This window comes from Leptodactylus fuscus, chromosome 8 (genome assembly GCF_031893055.1).
Source record: "Leptodactylus fuscus isolate aLepFus1 chromosome 8, aLepFus1.hap2, whole genome shotgun sequence".
NCBI lineage: Eukaryota > Metazoa > Chordata > Amphibia > Anura > Leptodactylidae > Leptodactylus > Leptodactylus fuscus.
The window spans coordinates 33,358,668-33,381,863 of NC_134272.1; the positions used below are offsets into that span (position 1 = coordinate 33,358,668).

The 23,196-nt window shown below is 38.8% G+C and overlaps 1 protein-coding gene across 4 annotated transcripts in view; it reads left to right on the top strand.

Moving 5' to 3' along the window:
• The window catches only part of NRP2 (neuropilin 2), a 101,452-nt gene that overhangs the window by 52,543 nt on the left and 25,713 nt on the right, over nt 1-23,196 (top strand). For all 4 annotated transcript variants that reach the window (XM_075284282.1, XM_075284283.1, XM_075284284.1 and 1 more), the window contains exons 8-13: nt 7,200-7,344; nt 7,551-7,894; nt 8,602-8,746; nt 17,158-17,262; nt 19,630-19,770; nt 22,497-22,762. In XM_075284282.1, coding sequence (XP_075140383.1) covers nt 7,200-7,344; nt 7,551-7,894; nt 8,602-8,746; nt 17,158-17,262; nt 19,630-19,770; nt 22,497-22,762 — 1,146 coding nt within the window. The remainder of the gene's footprint in view (nt 1-7,199; nt 7,345-7,550; nt 7,895-8,601; nt 8,747-17,157; nt 17,263-19,629; nt 19,771-22,496; nt 22,763-23,196) is intronic.

Below are 23,196 nucleotides of genomic sequence, written 5' to 3' on the forward strand. Positions count from 1 at the left end.
CTATACAGCACAAGGCAGTAAACTTAATCCTGACGCAGCAGAATTTGAACCACAAAATTCATCAGAGATCTTGGCATCACCTGAAGGTCTACTGTCAGAGTCAGAAAAGTCATCAGAGGAATCTGCAACAACTCCAGAGGAAGAAGTATGGATGGAGAAATCTGAATCAACAGACCCAGAAACAGATGAAGAAACAGAAACTTCAGGACAACAGACTTTGAAAAGATCTTCTGTTGCGAGAGAAAGGCGAAGGCCGGTTACACTTACTTATGATACCATGGGAGAACCAAGTAGGGTACCAAGAAGTTTTCATGCTAAACAGGTAGTGAACACCATTGGCCAAGAGAAACAACCTGAATGGTACCTACCACCAGCATATTTTCTGGAGAACTGTGAGCAGATATAAAGACTATTTACCTTCAAAGCAATTGCACTGTTACGTTTACAATTAGTTTGTTTATTTGGCAATATTTCTAGTTGTTTAGCGATAGAAACTGTGAGGTTACAAGGTCATATGGTCGTATTTAATGCAAAAATTAGACCTGACCAATCTCCACCTCATAAAATGAGGTTCAGATATTGTAGTAGCATTGTTATGCATGGTGGTCCAATACTACTGAGAACCAGTGCTAACATTGGCTCTTCTAGGTCTCTTAGCTAGCAACGGACCTAGAAGTAACTTGTGACATTTTATAGGAACATATGTTACAATGAGGCATTGACCTCTATTGGAGATATCACCACCAATTGATTGTTCTCAATTACTAAAGTACCTTAAGACAACCCACATAATTGTGGAAATGCGGAATGTCGAGGACGACATTAATTTAGTGGGGAAGAATGTGAGATATATACAGAAAGATCCACCACACAAAAATTTGGATATTACCTAGTGTCAGACTAGCAGTTTACAGGTCCTGTAATCTGACACTAGAGTGGGACCATGTGTCTCAGAGGTGTGTTTCTGGTGGGACACTTATTGTAGTGCACCTCAGATAGCAAGAAGAAGGGAGGTCCTACTCTCCATATTGATGCATGTCCCTTATGATTACAGGTACAGTGATTAATTGCTGCAGCCATGTTGTTGTTATATTCTCATATTGTATTGTTCAGTATATGTTGATACAGTCACTGATGTTAGGAATGACTGAGAACTTGATGCTAATGTATAACTACTAGATAGTATGTAAGGACACTTATTGTAGTGCACCTCAGATAGCAAGAAGAAGGGAGGTCCTACTCTCCATATTGATGCATGTCCCTTATGATTACAGATAAGGTGAATAAAGAATATAAACCCCCCCAACCACACCAGTGTTAGTTCATTAGGTGTGCAACATATATATATATATATATATATATGAGCACTGCCTTGTGTGACTACGTCATTAGTATGGTATATGGTGTCACTTCTGCACTGCTGTTATGTTATAGGGGTCATAGGCAAGAGTGCCCATATTATGCCACCCTTTGTTTGTTATATAGAATATTGTGTTTTTGCATGTCTCTGTTTATATGTAATGAATGAAAGGAGTATTAGGAAAAATGAATACATTATATTATACCTTGTACAATGCTTGGAGGTATTCTTTAAATCCTTGCATCTTGCCTATCATCCCTCAAAGCCCCGCACTATGTATATTCAATTTTTACAGGGACATGTTTCCGCATAAATCAGTTGCAGCTTCTGGCGTGTCACTTGGCGCTGGCGTAGATTATGCCTATAAACTGGCATATAAGATGATAAACCTGGCAGGACTGGTGGCCTCACCCATATCATGCCCCTCAACAAAGTTGTGACTTTTTACATTCCTTGTATGCTAGAAAACGTTTAGGGCATAGGCCTCATGTTATAGAACAGGAGGAGCGGAGTAGAATAATATATAGTTTTATGGAAAAAGAAAATTCGCTGAACCTTAAGATTAATTGATCGGATTTTCTGCTCTTTCTATGCTTAGGAGTCCATGTTGTAAATGTAGACCAATCTGCCGGTAACGTGTTCTAGAGCAGATACATGGATAAGTTTGTAGAAAAAAAATTCAACGAGACATGTATTTTATTGGTTCCATTTATCTGAGCTTAGGAGTCCAGTGGGCGGTTGTTTATTGACAGTCAAACTGTCACTCACCGAGTAGCACCGCCCACTGGACTCCTAAGCTCAGATAAATGGAACCAATAAAATACATGTCTCGTTGAATTTTTTTTTTCCACAAACTTATCCATGTATCTGCCCTAGAACACGCTACCGGCAGATTGGTCTACATTTACAACATGAGAAATTCCAGCTTTGTATATCTTAGACATAAGAAACCTATGTGTCTTACGTCTAACATAACAACCAATGAGAGTTTAGCTTTCTTTTTTTCCAGCACAGTTTGAAAATGAAAGCAGTGATGTGATTGGTTGCTGTGGGAAGCTCTGACATCTTGTGCTGAAACTGTTCTCTTATGCATGAGGGCCAGGGTGTTTCCATGGCAATTGCAACATTACTGAATATTTAGCAAGCATGGAATCAAGTGGAGGATGCCTTCAGACAAGGCAATATCTGCTCCTTTGATCATGTCCTCAAACAGATCTCATGTAAAAAGCAAAGCAGTTCTGTGTGTTTTAGCAGATAGATTTTTCCCAAACGATATTTTCCTTTAATCATACTATCTACACAAAGGGACCTTGAGCTGATATCCTGGTTTAGTCAGCGGGAGCACTAAGAGGATGTGTTTGTGAGCACCTTACACAACATCTACCTTATATAAGGATTCCTGTCATAATAAGATTAAAGGGGCCATCTTCCTTTTGACAATCGACGCCTCGTAAAATAAAGCAAAAAACCTTATAATAAAGTGAATTCTCATCCCAGATTGTGACTTTGAGCTGACACAACCCACGTGTGTAATGAATGTCCATTAGACCATAAAGAGTCAGGCCTAATAGGTGATAATTTATGTAGAGCGAGGATCCAACGTAAACTATAGTACAAGAACACACGCTCGCTCTGTCAGATCGGGAGAGGTGTTAATAAGACGCCTCCACCAAATAACGCGCAGGTAGCACTGGCGTGATAATAATACCCTACTCATTTTACTTCGTTCCTCCAGTTGAAGCCATTTCTTATCTGAATTTCTCTCCTACAATCCCCAAATTCCACACGGATGAAGTTTTGAAATCCTAATCCTGTTAGTACACAGACTTCTGAAGCACTTTCCTCACCCCCTTCGCTATATATATTTATGGAGGGAGGGGGCAGTTAATCCTACAAAGGGCCTACAGGTGCAGTACAAATGCACAGATGGCGGAGAGAGCCACAAGTCAACGATCAGAAATGTCTGCACCCTTTAAGTGTGCCGCATAATGATAGCCAAAGCATAAAAGAAAGGAGAGGAAGTTCAAAGCCGTAAATTGAGTTTGGATTCAACAGGGTTTTATTGTTACCGTAAATTAATAGGTTTTCTAAGCGGCCTGAAATGAATACAACTTTTGAAGAAAAACGGAAATTATCTGCAACCTATAGAAGGAAATGTGGAGAAATACAGAAAATACAAAGGAGCAGGTTTCTGAAACCATCTAAAAGGAAGAATAGTCTTTGTTGCCCATAGAAACACATCGCAGTTTTTTTTTTTGTTATATTGCTCTTGAAAAATAGTAACTGTGTTGTAATTGGTTGGTATGGGCAACAAAGACAGGTTTTCTTTTAATCTGTTTTATAAATCAGACCCAATAAGGAGGAAGTTATCATTGTGGGAAAGTCACTGTTTTTGGTACATACCATCTGATGCCCAAAATTGTGACTTTTTGCTAGTTTTATACCGCTTTTCTAACAAAAATGGGCTGGAGTGGAGCAAAGAATAAGGCTGATTTCAACCGGACCAGATAACAGAAATTGTATTTTTTGTTTTAGTGAAAAAGGCTTAAGGCCCCACATAGAGGGACGCAACAAAACCTGGCGGGAATGTACTGCAATTTTTCCCGCAGAGCTTTTCACAGAAAGTCCACAGAGGTTTCCTCTGTGGTCTTTCTGCTTCAGTTATACCTATTGGGATACAGGCAGCATTTCTGTAGGTATAATTGACATGCTGGGATTTCCAAAATCGCAACAGTTTTGGAAATTGCAGCGTTTCCGCTGTGCATATTTTTCTGCAATGTGTGGTTGGGATGTGCTAGAATCCCATCCACATGCAGGGACTGTAAAACGCTATGGTTTTTCTGCGGCCTTTCCACCGTGGCCTAGCTGCAGCATTTACACCGGCCTAAATTGGTTTTCCGTCCTTTGTTTTTGAGCTGCCAGCATGTAAATATCTAAGCCAATGATTGGCCCGCAAAGGTTACGTGCCACTATTGGAGACCACTAGATTGACTGTACTGGTAATAACATAACATTTGCTGTGATTTTTAATTAGGGCCAGTTCACATGGAGTTTTTCCCAAGTGGATTTTGAATCCACCTGAAAATCCTTCTGCAAAAGTGGCTGCCATTGACTTCAATGGGAGCCACTCACTTTTGAGATGACCTATCTTGCTGTGGATTCCTCAGATGAATCAGCTGTAACATCAGCGGCTTGAGATACGCTCCTATTAAGGCGCATTCATTCGGGCCTAATCAGAAGTGGTATGCCACGACTGAATGCCGATGCTGCATGCGGCTAGCCACGCGGATTTCACAAGGTGGGAAAGGTTTCCGCAACCTTTTACTCTGTGTGACCATAACCTAGTTAGATTTTTTCAGAAGTTAGATAACCCCTTTAAAAATGCAGTAAAAAAATATATTAGTTTCAGAACAGACGGACCTCTATGATCTTCACCTTGAGAATCACTTTCAGCTAGAGCCAGGTGTATAGAAATTATACATTCGCTAGATTTAGGATCTTCATGGAAATAGCTCAGAGGCTTTTCACAATGAAAAATGTAAGTGGAAAGAAGGAAGGGCAATTTGTTAGCACAACATTTGAATAGTACAAGTGTGATTAAGTCTTTAATGTGCCGCTCATCTATCTTATTGGCTTCTCTGTGTTCATCTCTCTGCTGTGCAAAGATTGGAAGTTTAGATTTCTATTTTACTCGAGTGATGTAAATGATGGAGCTTGTGATTTGTGGTTAGATCATATACACCACTCTGTTTTGGTGACAGTAAATTGGATTCTTATCATATCATATTGACTTGATTAATGTGAATATAGTATGGCTCTATCTTGATATGGACATTATTAGTCTGATCATTTCTAAGTGCTTTGATCTTGAAGATGGGGGGGAAAAAGGAACTATAGTTCTAAAATATACAACAAAATCCCCCCTTACCAAAAATAATCAGTTCAAGTAATTTGGCAGACAGTAAAAAAAGCATGAGATGGAATATAATATATTTATACATGTAGAACTGTGTATAGGGTGCAACAGCACCCTAAGGATACACATTAACATTAAAACATGACTGGTAAATCTGCTGATTTTGGCAGAATTGACTAACCATGTTGGTCTACCACCTCTCACCTGATGGTGCATTTGGGGAAAGAGGAGGCTAGGCCATTTTGTATTTCACAATACCCGATCTTTCATTCTAGAAAAAAAACGTCCTCTCCAGAGCTGTCCTAAGGGCTCATTCACATGGAGTCCTCATCAAAATCCGCTGCCAAAAAGGGCTCCCATTGACTTCAATGGGAGCTGCTCGCTTTTTTTTCCCGCTAACTAGTAGTGGAATAAAGAAGCGACATGCCCCTTCTTCCCACGGATTCCGCGGCTGACTCAGCGTGAGACTCCCTCTTGATTAGACCCATTCATTCGGGCCTAATCCGGAGTGGAATGCCACGTCGGGATGCTGGTAGACGACACTGGCATCCGTCACGCGGAATGCTTACGCAGAATGCAAACTTTGCCGTGTGAACATTATAGTGACTTACTCTCCTCTCCTTTTACAATTTCAGCATACATGTGTATGGGGGATTAGGAGGGATAGCTGTTTCATATGTATGGCTAGCCTAGGTCCCTGAGGCTCCCTACTACAAGCCTTAGACTATGGTTGTTCGCCCATAGGATGCTGATAAAACGTTGCAACATACATTTTAAGCATTTTCCTTTGGAAGCAATGCTTCTAGAGGAGAATAACTGGGGCATCCAAATGAGAATCACATAAAAGTCTTAGTTTATGGGTACTACACTATACCATACAACCTATAAAGCTGTATTGCAGTCGTATAGATATATTTTTAAGGTACATGAATACATATAGACAATGTATGGTCCAATGGAATGGTCTATGCACTTGTGTTAAAGAATTAGATCCATTTACGTTAATTAGAGCCATTGAGGATTATTGCTCTTGAGAACAATTACCACATCATAGAACACCAACATAGAAGAATGTATGTTGTCCTACTGGACAGGATGTTTTCCCACTTATACAAAGCTATGGTATTTTACTGAATCTCCAAAGGAAGTCTTTTCAACTTATTAAGTCTAATTAATGCCAGGAATCCCAAACCCTTTCCTTGCTTTTCCCATCAAGTCGCTTGTAATTTATTTTGCATCTCATTTGTATGTGGAAAGCATATCTACTCTCTGATCACGTTAAGCTCATGGAAACATTACAATCTCCATTTGGGAAAGCTTGATGGGATTGTTTACAATTTTAGATCTGGTACTATAGGGCAGTAAGCATTAACTACATCAAGAAAATGAGCTCTGTTTACTGATCTACATTAAAGAGATTTCTTATGTCTGCATCTATTAGGGATGAAGCTTGAATGGCATATGTTCAAGTCTCAAGTGGGCATCTCGCATTCCTTCTTGTCATTATTTTTTCTGTTTCTGGATTTGCTTAGTGGTTTGGATATTTCAATAATTCTTCCAATTAAAATAAGCGTTCTGGCTGCTACAACCGTGTATGCTCATTTGTGGAGAGGGAAAATAGTGTTTTCCCATAAACCATCATTCAATGTTTTTTGGGTTATTTTACATATACAAATGTTATTGATTACCATGGGTGTAGTATGACAGGGCTCTCATGCGACACAACATTTACAGATATCCTGTATGGCGTGCCAGGCCTTCCCAGCTCTTCAACCTATTGTGCCAACCATAATTTACTGCATTTTTTTCAAATACAGAATGTTTTTTTTTCCCCAAGATCAATAAAATAAAGGCAAATAATGATAATAATAAAAAAATAATTTCCAATTAACAACTTTATTTACATATTCTGTTATTTTCTAGATTTTCCCCGGAAACAATGATACCTCAGAGGTGGTATTGAACAAGTTCCCTCAGCCAGTGTTGACTCGATTTGTCCGATTCCGCCCTCAGACATGGAATGTGGGAATAGCAATGAGGGTGGAGCTTTATGGCTGCCAGATCACAGGTCTGCGTTACATATTTGTTATACTTAGCATATAACTTAGTTCTAGCTTATAACACAAGGCAGAATATTTGTTATTATGTCTACATGGTGTTTTATAATATAAGATTACTAAATAATTTATTTAAAATTTGGTTTATTAAACTACGTATAGTATACACTTGAAGATATACTGTATTTTGACTGTCATCTTTCTTTTCTTTTTTCAGATGGTCCATGCTCCAACATGCTGGGAATGATGTCTGGTCTTATTTCAGACTCCCAGATCATAGCGTCTTCTACCAGGGATTATCTGTGGCCTTCTGGTGGGGCACGCTTGGTCAGCAGTCGATCAGGCTGGTATTCCCGTATGTCTTCTGAGCAAGCTGGAAAGGAGTGGTTGCAGGTTGATCTTGGGACTCTTAAGACTGTGAAAGGAATCATTATACAAGGTGCTCGAGGAGGAGATACCAGCACTGAGAACAGAGCATTTGTGCGGAAGTTTAAAGTGGCATACAGTTTGGATGGATTCAATTTTGAGTATGTTCAAGATTCTAAAACAGAGCAGGCCAAGGTATAGAAAATATATATTTTTTTTAAATAAAGATTTAAAGGGGTTATCTATATCTAATATTGACATCAATCTTCAGTGCTGCAGTACCTACACACGCTACTAAAGCTTGTAGAGTTGCCTCAGTGCCAGTGATCTGCAGGGGTCCTGGGTGTTGGACTTCCGCAGGTGTAATATTGATGACCTATCTTAAAACACACACATATTTATATATAGATATAGGTATATCTATCCTATCTATCTATCTATCTATCTATCTATCACAAGTAATTGTGGGAACATAGAAGAAAAAATTTCGAAATATTTTTGATAAATTTTAAAAAGATGGTATTTTCATAAGCTGTCAAAAACTAAGAGCTTGGGCCCTTTTCTGTGTTAGCTGGGAAGTCAAAGTTATTGTGACCTTGAGACTAGATATTGGCTTGCTTCATGCCAAGTCATTTGCAGACAGTTTCACATATCTTCAGTATTCATATGCTAATTTATTCTTAGTTTATTCTAAGTTCATAATAAACTTCTATTACGTGTTTTTACTTCTTGAACATGTATTATTTGGGATTTAACATTTTGAGAATGTCAATATTCTTCATGCCCCTCTTCTTTCAGTGATACTTAAGAAATCTATAGTTCCTTTGCTTACTCTATATTTGACAATGAAGGTCGATGTGATCCAGAAATAACCTGAATGTCTGCTGTCATCTGCATTTCAGGTGTTTGAGGGAAATATGCATTATGATACCCCTGAAGTACGCAGATTCGATGCTGTTGCTGCACAGTTTGTACGAGTTTATCCAGAAAGGTGGTCTCCTGCTGGCATGGGTATGAGGATGGAGATTCTTGGTTGTGATAGGACAGGTAAGATGGTCTTACTTGTACACATTCTTACATAGTCTTAGTTGTACACATTTCTATTCCATGAATGATTGCATACTTTTCTGCACATTTTCTTACTAACATACCTTCACAAATCAATATATTTTCTTTCATACCCAGTATTTTTTTTTTTTTTACTAAAGTGAACTAGTGGTCATCTTCTGACTACCTTTAAAAACTTTCTTACAATTCTTGACATTGATGGTAACAAGACAAAAACTTATTATGGAAGACCATTTATCATTGTAATTTTGGGTGGTTGCCTCAACGAGGTATACTAAGGGTATTCATGGTTGTAAAATTGCTCTATCTCTATGGACCAAGACTGATCCCAATTATACTCAAAGCGTAACTAGGGTCATACTATAATTTTACAGTTTCTCTAAGAGTTTGGTAATATATACATACATATTAAATTTTAACCATTTGGAGACTGCTACATTTCTAAACAAAGGAAACTGTGATGTTCAAATACATTGCATAATATATCTATAGAATTTATGTTATGGGAATCTGTTCGCCCTTGGGCTTGAGAAGTAAAACGATGCATAAAAATAAAATAAATCTTAAAGGAATTATCCACGGGTTATTTTCATAACATTATCTTTTGGACAGGTTTATCTGTAGGGGCAGCCCTCTAGACATTTGCCAAGACGTGTATATCTAGACACCAGCGATTGAAAGAAGCGTAGGCATAGACCTCCAATGATTATCCGTAGATATGTTTTCAGGCACACTTTGCAAAAAGGGAAAACCAAAGGAAACACCAAGACTCTACCATCCAGCTTCTAAATATGTGGCTGAAAGTAAGGTCTTTGATATTGTATTCTGAAGGAAGCTTGTTATGAAACATTGAAAACCTATCTCTGTTCACCAGATGTGTTTGGTGACAGACCCTGGAGTTATACTAACCACATCTGGGAAACACATCTCACTTACTTGTCATTGCAGGATGTAGAAAAGATTGATCCTTAATATACGACTTCTAAATGGTCAACCTTAAAACATAATTCACCCCTATCTTTTGTTTTCCTTCATAAGGATTTACATTTCCAAAACTATGAACCGTATCGCAGGTCCTTGGGCAAAACAGTCAAGTCGCTATACCCATCTACATGGTAGATTTATGAAGCGGACCCATTGCCGTAGTAATAGCACATACTTGCACCATATTACTAAATAAGTCCCACATGATTGTGGTAAAACCGACTGTTTTGGAACAATTTATTTATTCTTTTTTATGACCATGGGATTTTCCATTGTACATATGATGTGCGCTATTTGTGGCTATGATAGAATCACTTCATCATGGCCTGAGGAATCTTGGATATGGAATATGAGTGCTCACTTCTTAATCCCGCCTGTCCTCACCTTATTCCTACTTTCAAAAAAACTTTGAAAACAAATCTCTCCTCTTCAATATTACATTCGTGATCTAAGCTATGTGAGTGAGGATGACAGCTGGCACCTCTATGTTCCTTCCTTTTCCGCCAGTCTCAGATACCATAGGACTGGCTGCCTGGGGTTAATAGCCGGCCAGCTCTAGGCTGAGGTTACGGCTTACTAAAGGTTGAACATATCATATGTCTTTGGGTCACTAAAGGAAGAGGCACTCTGGTGGAACATCAGATGGCAGCTCACTGGGGAGGTAAAAACCATGACCAGAGACTGTAGCTTTCACATAACTCTGCTTAGCTAAACACTAATGACTCCAGATGACTTGGCCCTTTCTAAAGCCGTGTAATGCCCAGTGGAGGCTGTCACTTTTCTTGTCAGTATACTGTGTGATGGATTGTTATAACATGTAACATGTAATTAATGTAAATAAGAAGAACTAAATGAAGTGACGGATTCTTCAATTAAACTTCCGAATCACGGATCTAGCAGGCAACGAACAAGGGTTAAAGATGTGCCATCTGCCTGCACATTGCCTTATCTGAGAGCTGAAATTACATAGAAGATGTATTCTTTCTATTATGCATCTTTTGTTATGTGTCCATTTTTGATATTTCATATTATTTTCAAAAATAAGATATTTTTTCAGGATCAGATTCGCAGATTTGCTACTCACAGCATATGGTGCTGAATAAATCTTATATAGTACATTAGGGACATATCAAGGGACTATTAATTTTTATGGAAGATTGATAATTTCAAATATTGTAAAAACTGTAACAACTTGATTACATTGTAACAATCGATTTTCTGAGTAAACGGACCTTTAGGCTTGGACATTTTCTGTAAGTCAGTAACTGCTGATACATCCTGGAAGTATCACTTCAGACTAGGATGGTACATAACTGCCAGGCAAGAGAGTAACTGGCAACAGCCCAAGTACTGAACACCTGACAACTCCTTCCCAGGTCCAGCTTCCTTCTGATGTGTTCCGCTGCTCTGAGCCATGCCCTGCATCTGCTATGGATCTTTTTTTGAAGTTCCGAGCGTCTGCTTTCAATTACTGCACTGTTGGGCGTCTCAATCTGGAATTTCTTTTTGCTGCCGGTCTGTGCTCAGAAGGGGGGCTTTCTCCTCTTCACTTTCTATTTCGCACACCACAGTGTCTGATCGTTTCTTTTCCATTATCTCAGACAAATGTTTGGCGCTGTAGTAGAATAATGAGATACACAAACAATTCTGACGTCACCCGCCAGTGACATGCTTCTGCCGCTGTAAGCGGGTATTTTTATGACCTGCTTGTTGGTGGTATTAGAGAAGTAAAGGCAAACTGACTTGCTATTGAAGCCACATGAATATTGGGGAGTGTGGACAGATGGGCTTATAAAATCATTTGATCCATTTACCAATCTATAAATTTGTGTTCTGTCGTTTCGCATATTCCATGGTGCACATCTTTTCTCCACTATATTAAATAGACACAGACAAGTCCCATAAATTTTAATAACTTTAATTTGTTATTGTTTTTTTTTTTTGTTTTTTTTTTACCTACCAGACTCTCGGTGCAGTTTGTTCTATTCTTGTTGTCAATAATATCAGGAGGGCCAATAGAACCCTTGATGGAGTCTTTCAAGCTTAGTTCACATACTGGTAAGAGTCTATGGGCTACTACCAGTTTACGCTCTTCCATGGCGTAACTAGGAATGGCGGGGCCCTGTGGCGAACTTTTGACATGGAGGTCTAAAAGACCCCCGGGTATAATAATAGTGTTTGTAGGGCCCGCGGCGTCAGGGGCCAGGATCAGTAAGTAAATAGGGCCCATTACTGGCTGGAGTAACTCCAGCCAGTAACGGCCTATTAAGAAAAAAAATAAAAAGCACAATGTCGCCGGGCCCCTAATGTCCCGAGCCCTGTGGCAGCTGCTACCACTGCTACCCCAGTAGTTACGCCCCTTCTCTCTTAGGCTAAGGTCCCACGTAGTGAGCCACAGCGAAAAGTACTCCAGAAACGCATCACTTTTTTCTCCGCAGCGTCTTTCACAGAAAGCCCACAGAATTTTCCACTGCAGAATTTGTGTCTCTATTACACCTATACGGAAATCGCTGGTGTTTCCGTAGGCATTATTGACATACTGTGATTTATAAGAAGGTGGTGGCTTTTCTGCAATGTATAGATGGGATTAGCTAGAATCCCATCCAATTTTGTAATGTCACATTTCCTGCCAGGGCTCCTGCCTTCTTTGTGAACCTATATCGCATCCTAGTCTGATACATTATTCTGAACATTTATCAGTAGTTATATGTATCGAAAGGAAAAGCCCCAACCTTGAGGTTCTCTTAATGTAAAAGATTAACTTTATGATGTGAACAATTTATAGCAATTGTTACAAAAATTGCCAAACCCTAAAATCGCTCAGCTTGGGTGGTCATGTAATTTATCGTTTCCTTTTACCCGTATTTTTTGTGCTTGAAGATTACACTAAAGAAAAGGAGTTGTAGAAAAATATGTTTTTAGCCTCACATTATATACATTATGGATTTGTCATATGTTATTCTTTTAAGGCTAGGTTTGTTTAGGTGTCTTTATATACATTACAAAGCCCTTGAACTGCATGTCTTCCAGACATGGGTGTATCCTTAGTATTCTCAGCATGAAGAAAGCCACAAATATGCCTGGTTCTTAATATACCATGGCACAAAATAGAGTCTCTTCTGTTTCTCCTGTGGTATTCCTCAGGGTGTCAGTGTTGCTGGTAAACAGCAGTAAAATCTTATACAACATTGTCATAGGAATTACTTTAGAATCTTCTCATGAAATAAATATGTTTACTTTGTCTTGGACGTGCCCCGATGTCATTTTCATCGTCTATGGCATATTGAAGTAGCAAATGTAGAAAGTTCCTTGCTAATTGCATATAGAGGACTGTGTTAACAATGTAGGGGGTCGAATAAACACAAGCGGGAGTCATTATTAAATGGAGTTATGCGGCGCGCCATTTGTAGACTATTCAGTCTTTCAGCCTTAGACATAGTGTATATCTATATAATGGTCATATAATTATCTGCCTAGTGAACTTCTGCATGGACTTTTGCGTGTCAAGGTTTTTATAAGCAAAGAAGTATAATTGTCTGTAATTGGGGTATTAGGACGATGTTAGGAAGTTATTAGAGGCATACCAACTGGCTATTATGTAGGATCCAGACTAGACAAAGGAAATACATTAAAAACGAATAAAATTCATATATGGAATTACTTCTAGCCTGGGTTCCATAATTGCTGAGCAAAGATAATCTAAGCGGAAGTCCTGATTAGAAAGATGATATTAGAAGATTTAGGCCTGAATGTTCCCTATTCACTTTTATGCGACTGCCCAGTAATCTAGAATGTCTAATTGAAGACATTTTGGCATTGTCTCATTTATCTTCCATATGTAGAAGTCAATGATATTGCGAATCTTGAAGAGCTTTCACACCATTGTATGTCAGCCCTCCTCCACATGTCCTCTACTTTTTTACCACGTTGTGTAGTTATGAGGCCTCTAGGCATGTGGTTGGCAAGTTTCCTTTCACAGCAGTTATTTATAAGTAAGATGGAACTTCTCTGAAAGGAAATGTCTCCAACGTCTTCCGCTTGTTAATTAGCAGCTATTCTCAGTTACTTCCCATTCACACCAACCACCTCTGACTCTTATTACTCAACGCAGATTCATGCTGTGTATGAAACATTATAACCTGTGCCAAACACCATGACCAGAACTACAAAGTACTGAGGTTAAACACTTGCCAGCCTTCCTATGGAACTCAACTTGTTGACTACCTTGATACTTCATCTTGCATAGACATCAGGAATTGCATTATGAAGTCGGAGGTTTCTCAGTACTTTAGTTTTAATGCACTTGTTGAAAACTTCTCTACTGTACTAGTTGTGTTAAATTTCAGATATGTTTCTCCAAAACCGATTTGGATATTCATTGATGACTTTCACTTGGTCGAGAGTTCATGGAGTGATTGAACATGTACATTGAAAGGTCATTACTAAAGGTTTACAGGCACTGGTGCAAAATCTCAGTTTTGGGCCCCCTGTATAACTGTTTCTTAGAACCATCACCCACGTTTCATTTGTACATTTTGCCAATATTTCCATTTTCTTCTCCATATGTTGTTCACATTTCTGTGCACAAAAACTTCCCATCATTCCCATCCCTTGTCAGAGTTGTTCACACGATAATCATACCACCTTTAGTGCCACAGTCTAGCCCCACAGAATACCCTCCTGTACTATATACTGCTTATCACCCCTCCTCCCCCCATTAAAGTGGTAATCTACTCCTTGCTGACAGTGGAAGGTTGTGTATCATAAATCTTCACACCAGAGGGCAAGGGTAATGAAGTTAGAATGTACAGACTGACAGCCATCAGAGTAAATCAGAAGGGAGATCAGAGAATTTTAACCAGCCCTAGTGTTTTGAAGATGACCTGCGGGCCCACAAGGCTCCTGTTGCAACGGTGACCACTGTGACTTCTTTAGTTCTAAGTACCTGGCAGCAACTTACTCATCACCTTTCAGAGAAATAGCAAACTTAGCCATACTGTATATGCATGTGTATGGGAAAGTTGGGAGGAATAGCTGCCTTTAACATCCAGTATGTATAGTATAGTATAAAATTAAGAACTATAAGTATGAAATCATTCTTGACTTATTCACTGAATGTTTCAAAGATCTATATTAATTTTCTAATAATAACACGGACCAGGTGGTTCTTGTACCTGTGACTGGATACTTCACCATGGTTTGTGTTTGCTTACCATTTTAACCTTAACAGTCTCCATAGGTCCCTCGAGGAGACTGGGATCAACTAGCCAACATATTGTATAACAATCTGAAAATATAGTTGCCACAAGAGTATGGGTAATTGTTTTAGCCGTCAGCTTTAATACTTGCTAAGAACTGACTTGGTTGGGAAAACTAGTCAAACTGATTGGCGTGGAGACATGAAAGCTGTTTGAACATTTTTAAAATTCCCTAGTTGGAGATATAGGATCCGTTACATGGGTGTGTAGCACGGAAGACCCCATCCTGGAGTTTACAAGAAACACATTGCAGGGACTGGTAGTCTTACTCGAGTTTTCCCATATGAGTAATATCTGAGTGTCTGGAGAAGTATACTCATCTAATGTTTTCTTCTACTGTGCAGGACCTTAAATCCATCCCACCAACGGAACAAAAATTCCTTTTATAAGTCCATTGTCCAACAATTCCACGGGGCTGTGTTCTCAGGCAGCTGGAGTATAGTGTCATTATTATACAGTGCATGCTTTATCAGGGATATACGTGTATTGTCCAAGTAATCTCTTCTCTGGAAGCTCCACTGATTGTTGATATTAATAAGACCGGTATATGCTTAAGACACAGAACAGACATCGTTCCAGTTTAACTTATATAAGCATCTGGAAGAGACATTGCTGCCTTCAAAATCAACAACCTGGCATTAAATAGTGAGCCATCTGCTAATCCTAAGTACTCTATAAATACATTACCTTTTATAGTATTGCTTCAGTCTTTCAAATTCACTGCAAACTTCAGACCTGCTTACTAGAACAAAGAATGAGAACTACCGTTAGCTGAAAATAAAGAATCTGACCAAAGAAAGAGCTCAGATCAAAGGATGCTGTTTTTTTTCCTCTTTTTTTTTAAACTCAAGAGGGAAATTATCCTCACATCACAGATTTTGGCTGCTTTTTGTTCCATTCGCTTTCAACTTCCTCAATGTACAACACATGGGCGTAATAATACAGTCGTCCGTTAACTTTTTCAGGACCGCTCAAGTCTATCTCATTCTTGATAAGGGAAAGACTTAACATTTCCATAGTGAAAGTTCTGCTTATTAAAAACTTTGTTTTAGAATTTTACATTTTACTAAATTGTGGTGTTATTTTTATTCTTTCTGTTGAAAATAGTAGTGAATATTTTTTTCTTTTCCCCTTTTACCTTATATGGCAGCAATACTACAGTGTAATATTAATGGTGGCTCAGTGTTACCACTCTTGCCTTGTAGCTCGGGGTACTAGTTTTAAGCAAGACCAAGGTCAACATCTGCATAGAGTTTGTATGTTCTTCCCCTATATGTGACAGTTTTTATGGGTACCCCTGTTTTCTCCTACACTCCAAGGGCATACGTATCAGCTAATTTAGATCGTGAGCCTAATGAGAACAAGAACCAATTGTGAGTTACTACAATCAAATCAAAATCAAATCAAAGAAGCTTTATTGGCATGTCTGAATAGATATGTCATTGCCAAAGCAAGTAAAGTGGGGGGGGGGGGGAGAGTTGGGATTGGGGGGAGAATAGTGGGTATGGGGGGGGTATGGTTGGTGATTTGCGGTATAATAGTCTTTGGGGTTTCATCTTCCTCTTAGTTGGTGGCAGGTGGACACCTATTGGGCAGCGATCTTCACAGTCAACTCCTCTTCTCCCAGTAGGATGTAGAGTGTCCTCTTCTAATCATCCAATCAGAGTTGGACAAGTCAGGAGAGCTTTATTGCGTTCGGACTTGTGGGAGTGGGTAGTTGGGAGGGGGGGGGAGAAAAATGTCCGGGGATGAATGGGTGAATAGGGGGTATAACAGTCCTCTATCCAGTACTACAGAGTAGAGTTCTAACTTGAAGTTCCTGGGTCCCAATACAAATTCTGTAATAGGGCGCCCACTTACCACATCCTGTTTATAATACTGGTGTTCACTGTTCACCTATGATGAAGAGCGTCCTTTGGACCCCCTCAGATTGTCAGAATCATAGTAATAAAACTTCTACTTGCTAAGAATCTTTGAAGAGTTTTTTGACCCAGAGAGAGAAATAAATCGGCAAGGCCAGCATCTTCTATGTAACATTGCACCTAGCTTCATAACATATCAATGGGGAGCTCATAGTATTTCACTTTGTATTAACTTTTTTACATGTTTGTCAATTTTGCTTAATGAAACTTGCGTACTTTTTTTCAGAAATGGCACCTACCTCAGAGACTGTAAAACCAACCATAAAGATCGAAGAGACGACTACACCGGTAGCACTTGAAGAGGATACCAGTGACCCCACCAATAATGAAGGTAGTATTGCACCCATCTGTTACCACATGGATGATTCATTTACTGTTTAGACATATATAAGCTTAAAGGGGCTTCCCAGTTTCCATAACCATCTCCGGTTTTAAGCGAGACAGTCATAGATATTCTATTTCTGCCTACATGAGGTGTTTAGAGAATAGAGAGATACCGAGCACACTTATAGTGTAGATGGTCTATTATAAATATATAGATGAATTATCTGGTGTTTATGAAAAGAACTCAGGACCTGGTGGCCTCTCACCTGATCGGGTTGTGACTCCGTTCACAACTCCGTTTTCAGCAATATTAGGCTTCGTCAGAGTGAGAGTGGCAGCACGTCTCTATAACACTGGTCAAAAACCAGGAGGATGCATCAATGGAAGAACAAAAGGACGGCGCTCTCAGGTCCAAAGGAATTTATTCAAAAAGAAGATTGCACAACGCAAAAACAGTTGCCGCGTTTCGGGTCGGAACCCTTTATCAAGTGCGTAACTAGTTAAAAACAATAAATATAGTATATGTATAAAAAACATGAATATACAAAGACATAATTTAAAAAACAGATTAGCTTGTCAAAGAAAAAAACAACAGACCACGACGTTATTAGGCAAGAAAATCATTTACCTATAAACCCAGAACCTATAAACAAATCCAAGGTATATTATATGAATTCTGAATTAAGCTCAGGTGATGTATTACACATCATTAGTCATAGACAAACTATTATATATTGATCATATTATTCATACTCGAGATAACTATAGATCCTTAACATCCCATATGTTCAGTGACTATTATTATATTTCATTAGAACAAGATTCCAGCAATAATATTGTCTTACCTTCACTAATCGAGCTTCACTCAAGCTAGGAAGAAATAAACTCTATCCGGAGCGCCTCGGCCTATTTAACCGTACCGCTCCATGTGCCACTTCCGGAGGAAAAAGATGCGGTCCAAGCTGGAACGCATGCTCATTAGCTAGATGTTACGAGCCTTTGTGCAAATTTTTTCGGCGGAATATTCTATCACCACAAGAGCACGGGCACTCCGTCCGCCCGTACTGTTGGTTTCTCTGGTGCGGGCGGAGTGCCCGTGCTCTTGTGGTGATAGAATATTCCGCCGAAAAAATTTGCACAAAGGCTCGTAACATCTAGCTAATGAGCATGCGTTCCAGCTTGGACCGCATCTTTTTCCTCCGGAAGTGGCACATGGAGCGGTACGGTTAAATAGGCCGAGGCGCTCCGGATAGAGTTTATTTCTTCCTAGCTTGAGTGAAGCTCGATTAGTGAAGGTAAGACAATATTATTGCTGGAATCTTGTTCTAATGAAATATAATAATAGTCACTGAACATATGGGATGTTAAGGATCTATAGTTATCTCGAGTATGAATAATATGATCAATATATAATAGTTTGTCTATGACTAATGATGTGTAATACATCACCTGAGCTTAATTCAGAATTCATATAATATACCTTGGATTTGTTTATAGGTTCTGGGTTTATAGGTAAATGATTTTCTTGCCTAATAACGTCGTGGTCTGTTGTTTTTTTCTTTGACAAGCTAATCTGTTTTTTAAATTATGTCTTTGTATATTCATGTTTTTTATACATATACTATATTTATTGTTTTTAACTAGTTACGCACTTGATAAAGGGTTCCGACCCGAAACGCGGCAACTGTTTTTGCGTTGTGCAATCTTCTTTTTGAATAAATTCCTTTGGACCTGAGAGCGCCGTCCTTTTGTTCTTCCATTGATACATGAGGTGTTTGACCTTCTTTCTCCTGATAGATGACCATCCAGAGTTTGCACCTTGACATATCAGACATTTATTGTATAACTTATAAATATGTCATAAATAAGTATAATTAATAAATCTGGCCTGATATGGGTGATAATCTTGACAAAAGCAGTATGTTGAGAAACAGATGTTCAGCAAATCAATTTATTTAACTCCTCTTCATCGCTGTCTATACTATTTCATTTCTTTTGAGTTCAGATGTAGGTGAAAACTTATCAGATGCTCCAGTTATCATTATAACCGTATATAAAGGTGCTGTAGGTAGCGCCATCTCCACGAGATCCCAGTACAGCTTTCAGGAGGTATAGTTTTGTATGGTGGACGTTGGCTGATCATTTGCCCCAAGGCTTCTTTGTATTGTTTTTCTGTCTTTGTTTTGTTGGTGGGATTGGATGGGCTTCAGTCTATCAAAACTAACGTCAAGTTTAAGACATGTGAGCCAACTAAAAGGATCCCAGAAGACAGAGCACAACACTCCAGCAGTTTAACAATGGAAAAATAAGGCTTAGCTAAGTGTAGAGTAAACTAAAGAAACTCAAAATATTTTTTATTCTTTTTTTCTTAAAGATTGCGTGGCTCCACCTGGATTCAATTGCAATTTTGACCATTCTGAAGATGTTTGCAGCTGGACACACGATATTAAAGCTAACTTCACGTGGTATTTTCATCCCAATAGCACCTGGATGGGACATTTTGGTTCCATTCCTAGTAAGTTTGTTGTATGTCATGTTCTCTGTTCATAAAGTAAACATGTGGGGTGTTATATAAATGTACCTACCATTTTGTGAAATGCTACATGTGCATAAAAGATACCCTCCATCTATATATGGTCTATCCTAGACCATCCATAATGTAACTGATGAGTCCACTACATAACCACAACTATACTTGTAATTTTAGAACACCAAAGTGATGAATCTTCGGTAGAGCACTCCATTATTCCCTGGCGCCCACTGTGTAAAATACTCATAGAGAATAATGATATAGAGGTTTTTAATATGCCTCCAAACTCCAACAGCTCATTCTATTTTATTGGAATTTGTTGCATTGTATAATGATGCTGAAAATCTTATTTTCATCCACCTACAAGGTTTTCCTTTACACACAGTTTATAGAAAAGGTACGGTTACACCTCACTCCTCAGCATGACCCGTTTTAATGACTTACCTCATTCTTCTGTTTTGTTGAAGAGATTTTCCCTTCTCTATATAAAATCCAGCCTTTATTACAGTTTCCATTTATTAACACTAACCCTCCACATGGGAATCGGCAACCTTCCATGCCGCATCTGTAAAGGACTATGTATCCCACAATTCCTCCATAGGCACCGGTATAGCAGAGGTTACTCATTCGCAGCTGCTAGGTCCCAAAATACACAAAATTGTTACATCTTAGCAAACTATAAATCATATTCAAGAACATACATTGTATTTCTAGGCATCTTGGGTTTGGATGTGTTTTACCTTTGCCTACAGGGGTCGGTAATCCATTTTGGACCCCTCAGGCAGAAAATATGTTCTTTCAGCAACAGAACGACTACTTACCAAAGGTCTCGATAGAAATCACTGCCTGCCCATCTCCATCAGCCTAATAATGTTTAATTAATATAATGAGCCTTTTGCATGAAGGGAAGGACCTATTTTTATAACCTATGCTGGATTTCGCTTTTCATTTCCTCTCCCCTGGGATATTATAATTGCCTGTTATTTTGTTAACCTTTTGTGTACATTCAGGAAGGCAGCTTTTGGCTCAAATATCAGAGAGAAACCTGTTTAATATGTATATACAATATATATGCATATATGTACATATATATACATACACACACATATATTTCTCTCTCTATAACAATGCAGGGTGCAATAGAATGGTGGGTAAGATGTTACACGTACTGCCATTCCTTTATTGTTCATTACTAAGTGATTAGGGATGAACTGCAGTACCAGATACAGCCTATAAACAAGACAGGCGCCCTTTTATACAACCCATTCTGTATGGCTTTAAGAATTGGGTGCATTCACACCGGACATACAAAATCCATTGTGGCTTTTGTAATGGAATTGGAGCAAAAACTTGTAATAAGATTTTGTTGTAAATGTGCTCGAGACTATTCTATGCAGTGTAAAGGGGTAAATCTAACATGCTAGAGATGTAAAACATGTGCCACGTGTCAATTTATGCGGGGAAATTTTACAATTATTTGGGAAAATCTGATCAACTTTGCTTCTACTGTATACTGCTGCAGAGTTTCTATGTACAGAAATTGCTGGTACAGTTGTAGGTACACCTACAGTTAATCTATCTGTATACCTATTTGTTTCACTGTACTGCATTATTATGTTGAATAGTATAAATGATATGTTATGCTACTAACTTTATCCCAAAGCAATAGTTCTTTACTGTCCTATATTACTGTTTAGTGAAGAGTCATAAGGTCATAAGGCTAAAGTGCTTAATATTGTATTGCTCTTTGTAGTTTACTTTTTTATCTTTGCAGCCATGTTAAGAAATATCGAATATAGGATATCATTGCATATGAACAGAAAGCCCTTACTGTTCTTGGCCCCTTACAGACGCTTCTGTCATGCCTCTTCCTTTAAAGAGAGATTTGTTACAGGCCCTGTTAATGCCTTTTATGCTTGAGGACCAAGAATTCCCACAATGGCCACATCTGACAGTGGACAGAGGAGACATCTGTGTGTCTACAACAAAGCAGGGTGCACACAACATTGGCATTGAGAATTTGTGACTTTCGGGTGACTAGGACACACCGTCTCTTTAGTTCCACAATCCAGTTCTTAATGACTAAAGGACGTTTTAGTTTCCAAGTCATGTAATTTCTTCCACCAGACAGTTTACGTGGGGCATATATAATATATAGCATGGTGCATCAGTGTTCCCTTGCTCTAGATCAGCTGTCATGTCCGTGTATGTACAGATATGAGATCAGCTGATTTTTGGAACAAGTTTTTTTTAACTGTTTCGCACTGTTTGCAAACTGAACATGCTGAGCACATTTTTTTGTTTTTTTTCTAGAAATACATTTTACTGCCAGTTGGAGATACTTTCAAACCTTATTTTTAGGATCCAGACACAAGTAAAGGGGCTTGAGATGCTTTCAGCTCAGGGTGGTCTTGTTCTTTGATGAAAGACAACAGCCGTGTAAGAGGGAGAAACAGCTGTTTTTGGTTCTCTGGGCATGGAAAGCAGGAGTTTTATCAGTGTTTAGACCGGGAGTCGCTTAGCGTTAAACAAATACATGTCTTTTTTGTTAGTTTAACTTTGTGACTTCCACAGTTTTTGAAAAGCAAGGGCTATCCTCAAGTTTTATCCACGGTGATGGCCATAGCGTAAGAAGACTTACATGTTGCTTTTGGTTTTTCAAAAAACTTCTTAAATCATTAACATTGGCATTATGTATGCTTTCTTAATAGCCAGCAGCAAAAAATATCTGAGACTGCCCAGCAGTGGAAGAAGAGAAGGCCAACATGCCCGTTTTCTGAGCCCCAGAATTGATCAGCCTAGGTGTGCCTTTTGCTTGGCGTTCCGTTATAGAGCAACAGGAACCAGTGGTGCCACGTTACGGGTGCTAAGGAATTCCAGCCAGGAGAACAGATTGCTGTGGAAAATAAGAGAAGAACTGGGAAGTGAATGGAAAGATGGCAGAATCCTCCTAACAAGCTATGAGGGAGATTACCAGGTATACAGAAGTGTAATTTAGGGTAAACTTGTCTTACATTTTGTCACATATTTGAAAAAAGGTTTGGGTAGCAGAGACAATAAGAGTTTCCACACTAGATGGCAAAATAACACAACATGCAGCTCCAATTTTCTACGTTAAAATGATGGCCACCATGATGGAACCTACAGGGGAACCCATCTAGGACTGTCGGTGTCCATCATGATTATGTAGATGATGGGTTCATCACTTCATTGTGGTTTCTGTTGTCAATAGAAGCCATAATGTAAATGTGAAGGATGGGCTTGAAGTTGTATGGTGGAATGGCTTGCTTCCATATAGACATCTATGGATATAGAATATTTATTTAGATCCTTCTATGTGTATCTGAGAACTAATGAGTAGCCAAATTCTTACTACGTCAAGATCAACTTTCTGGGGCTGAACTAATTTAG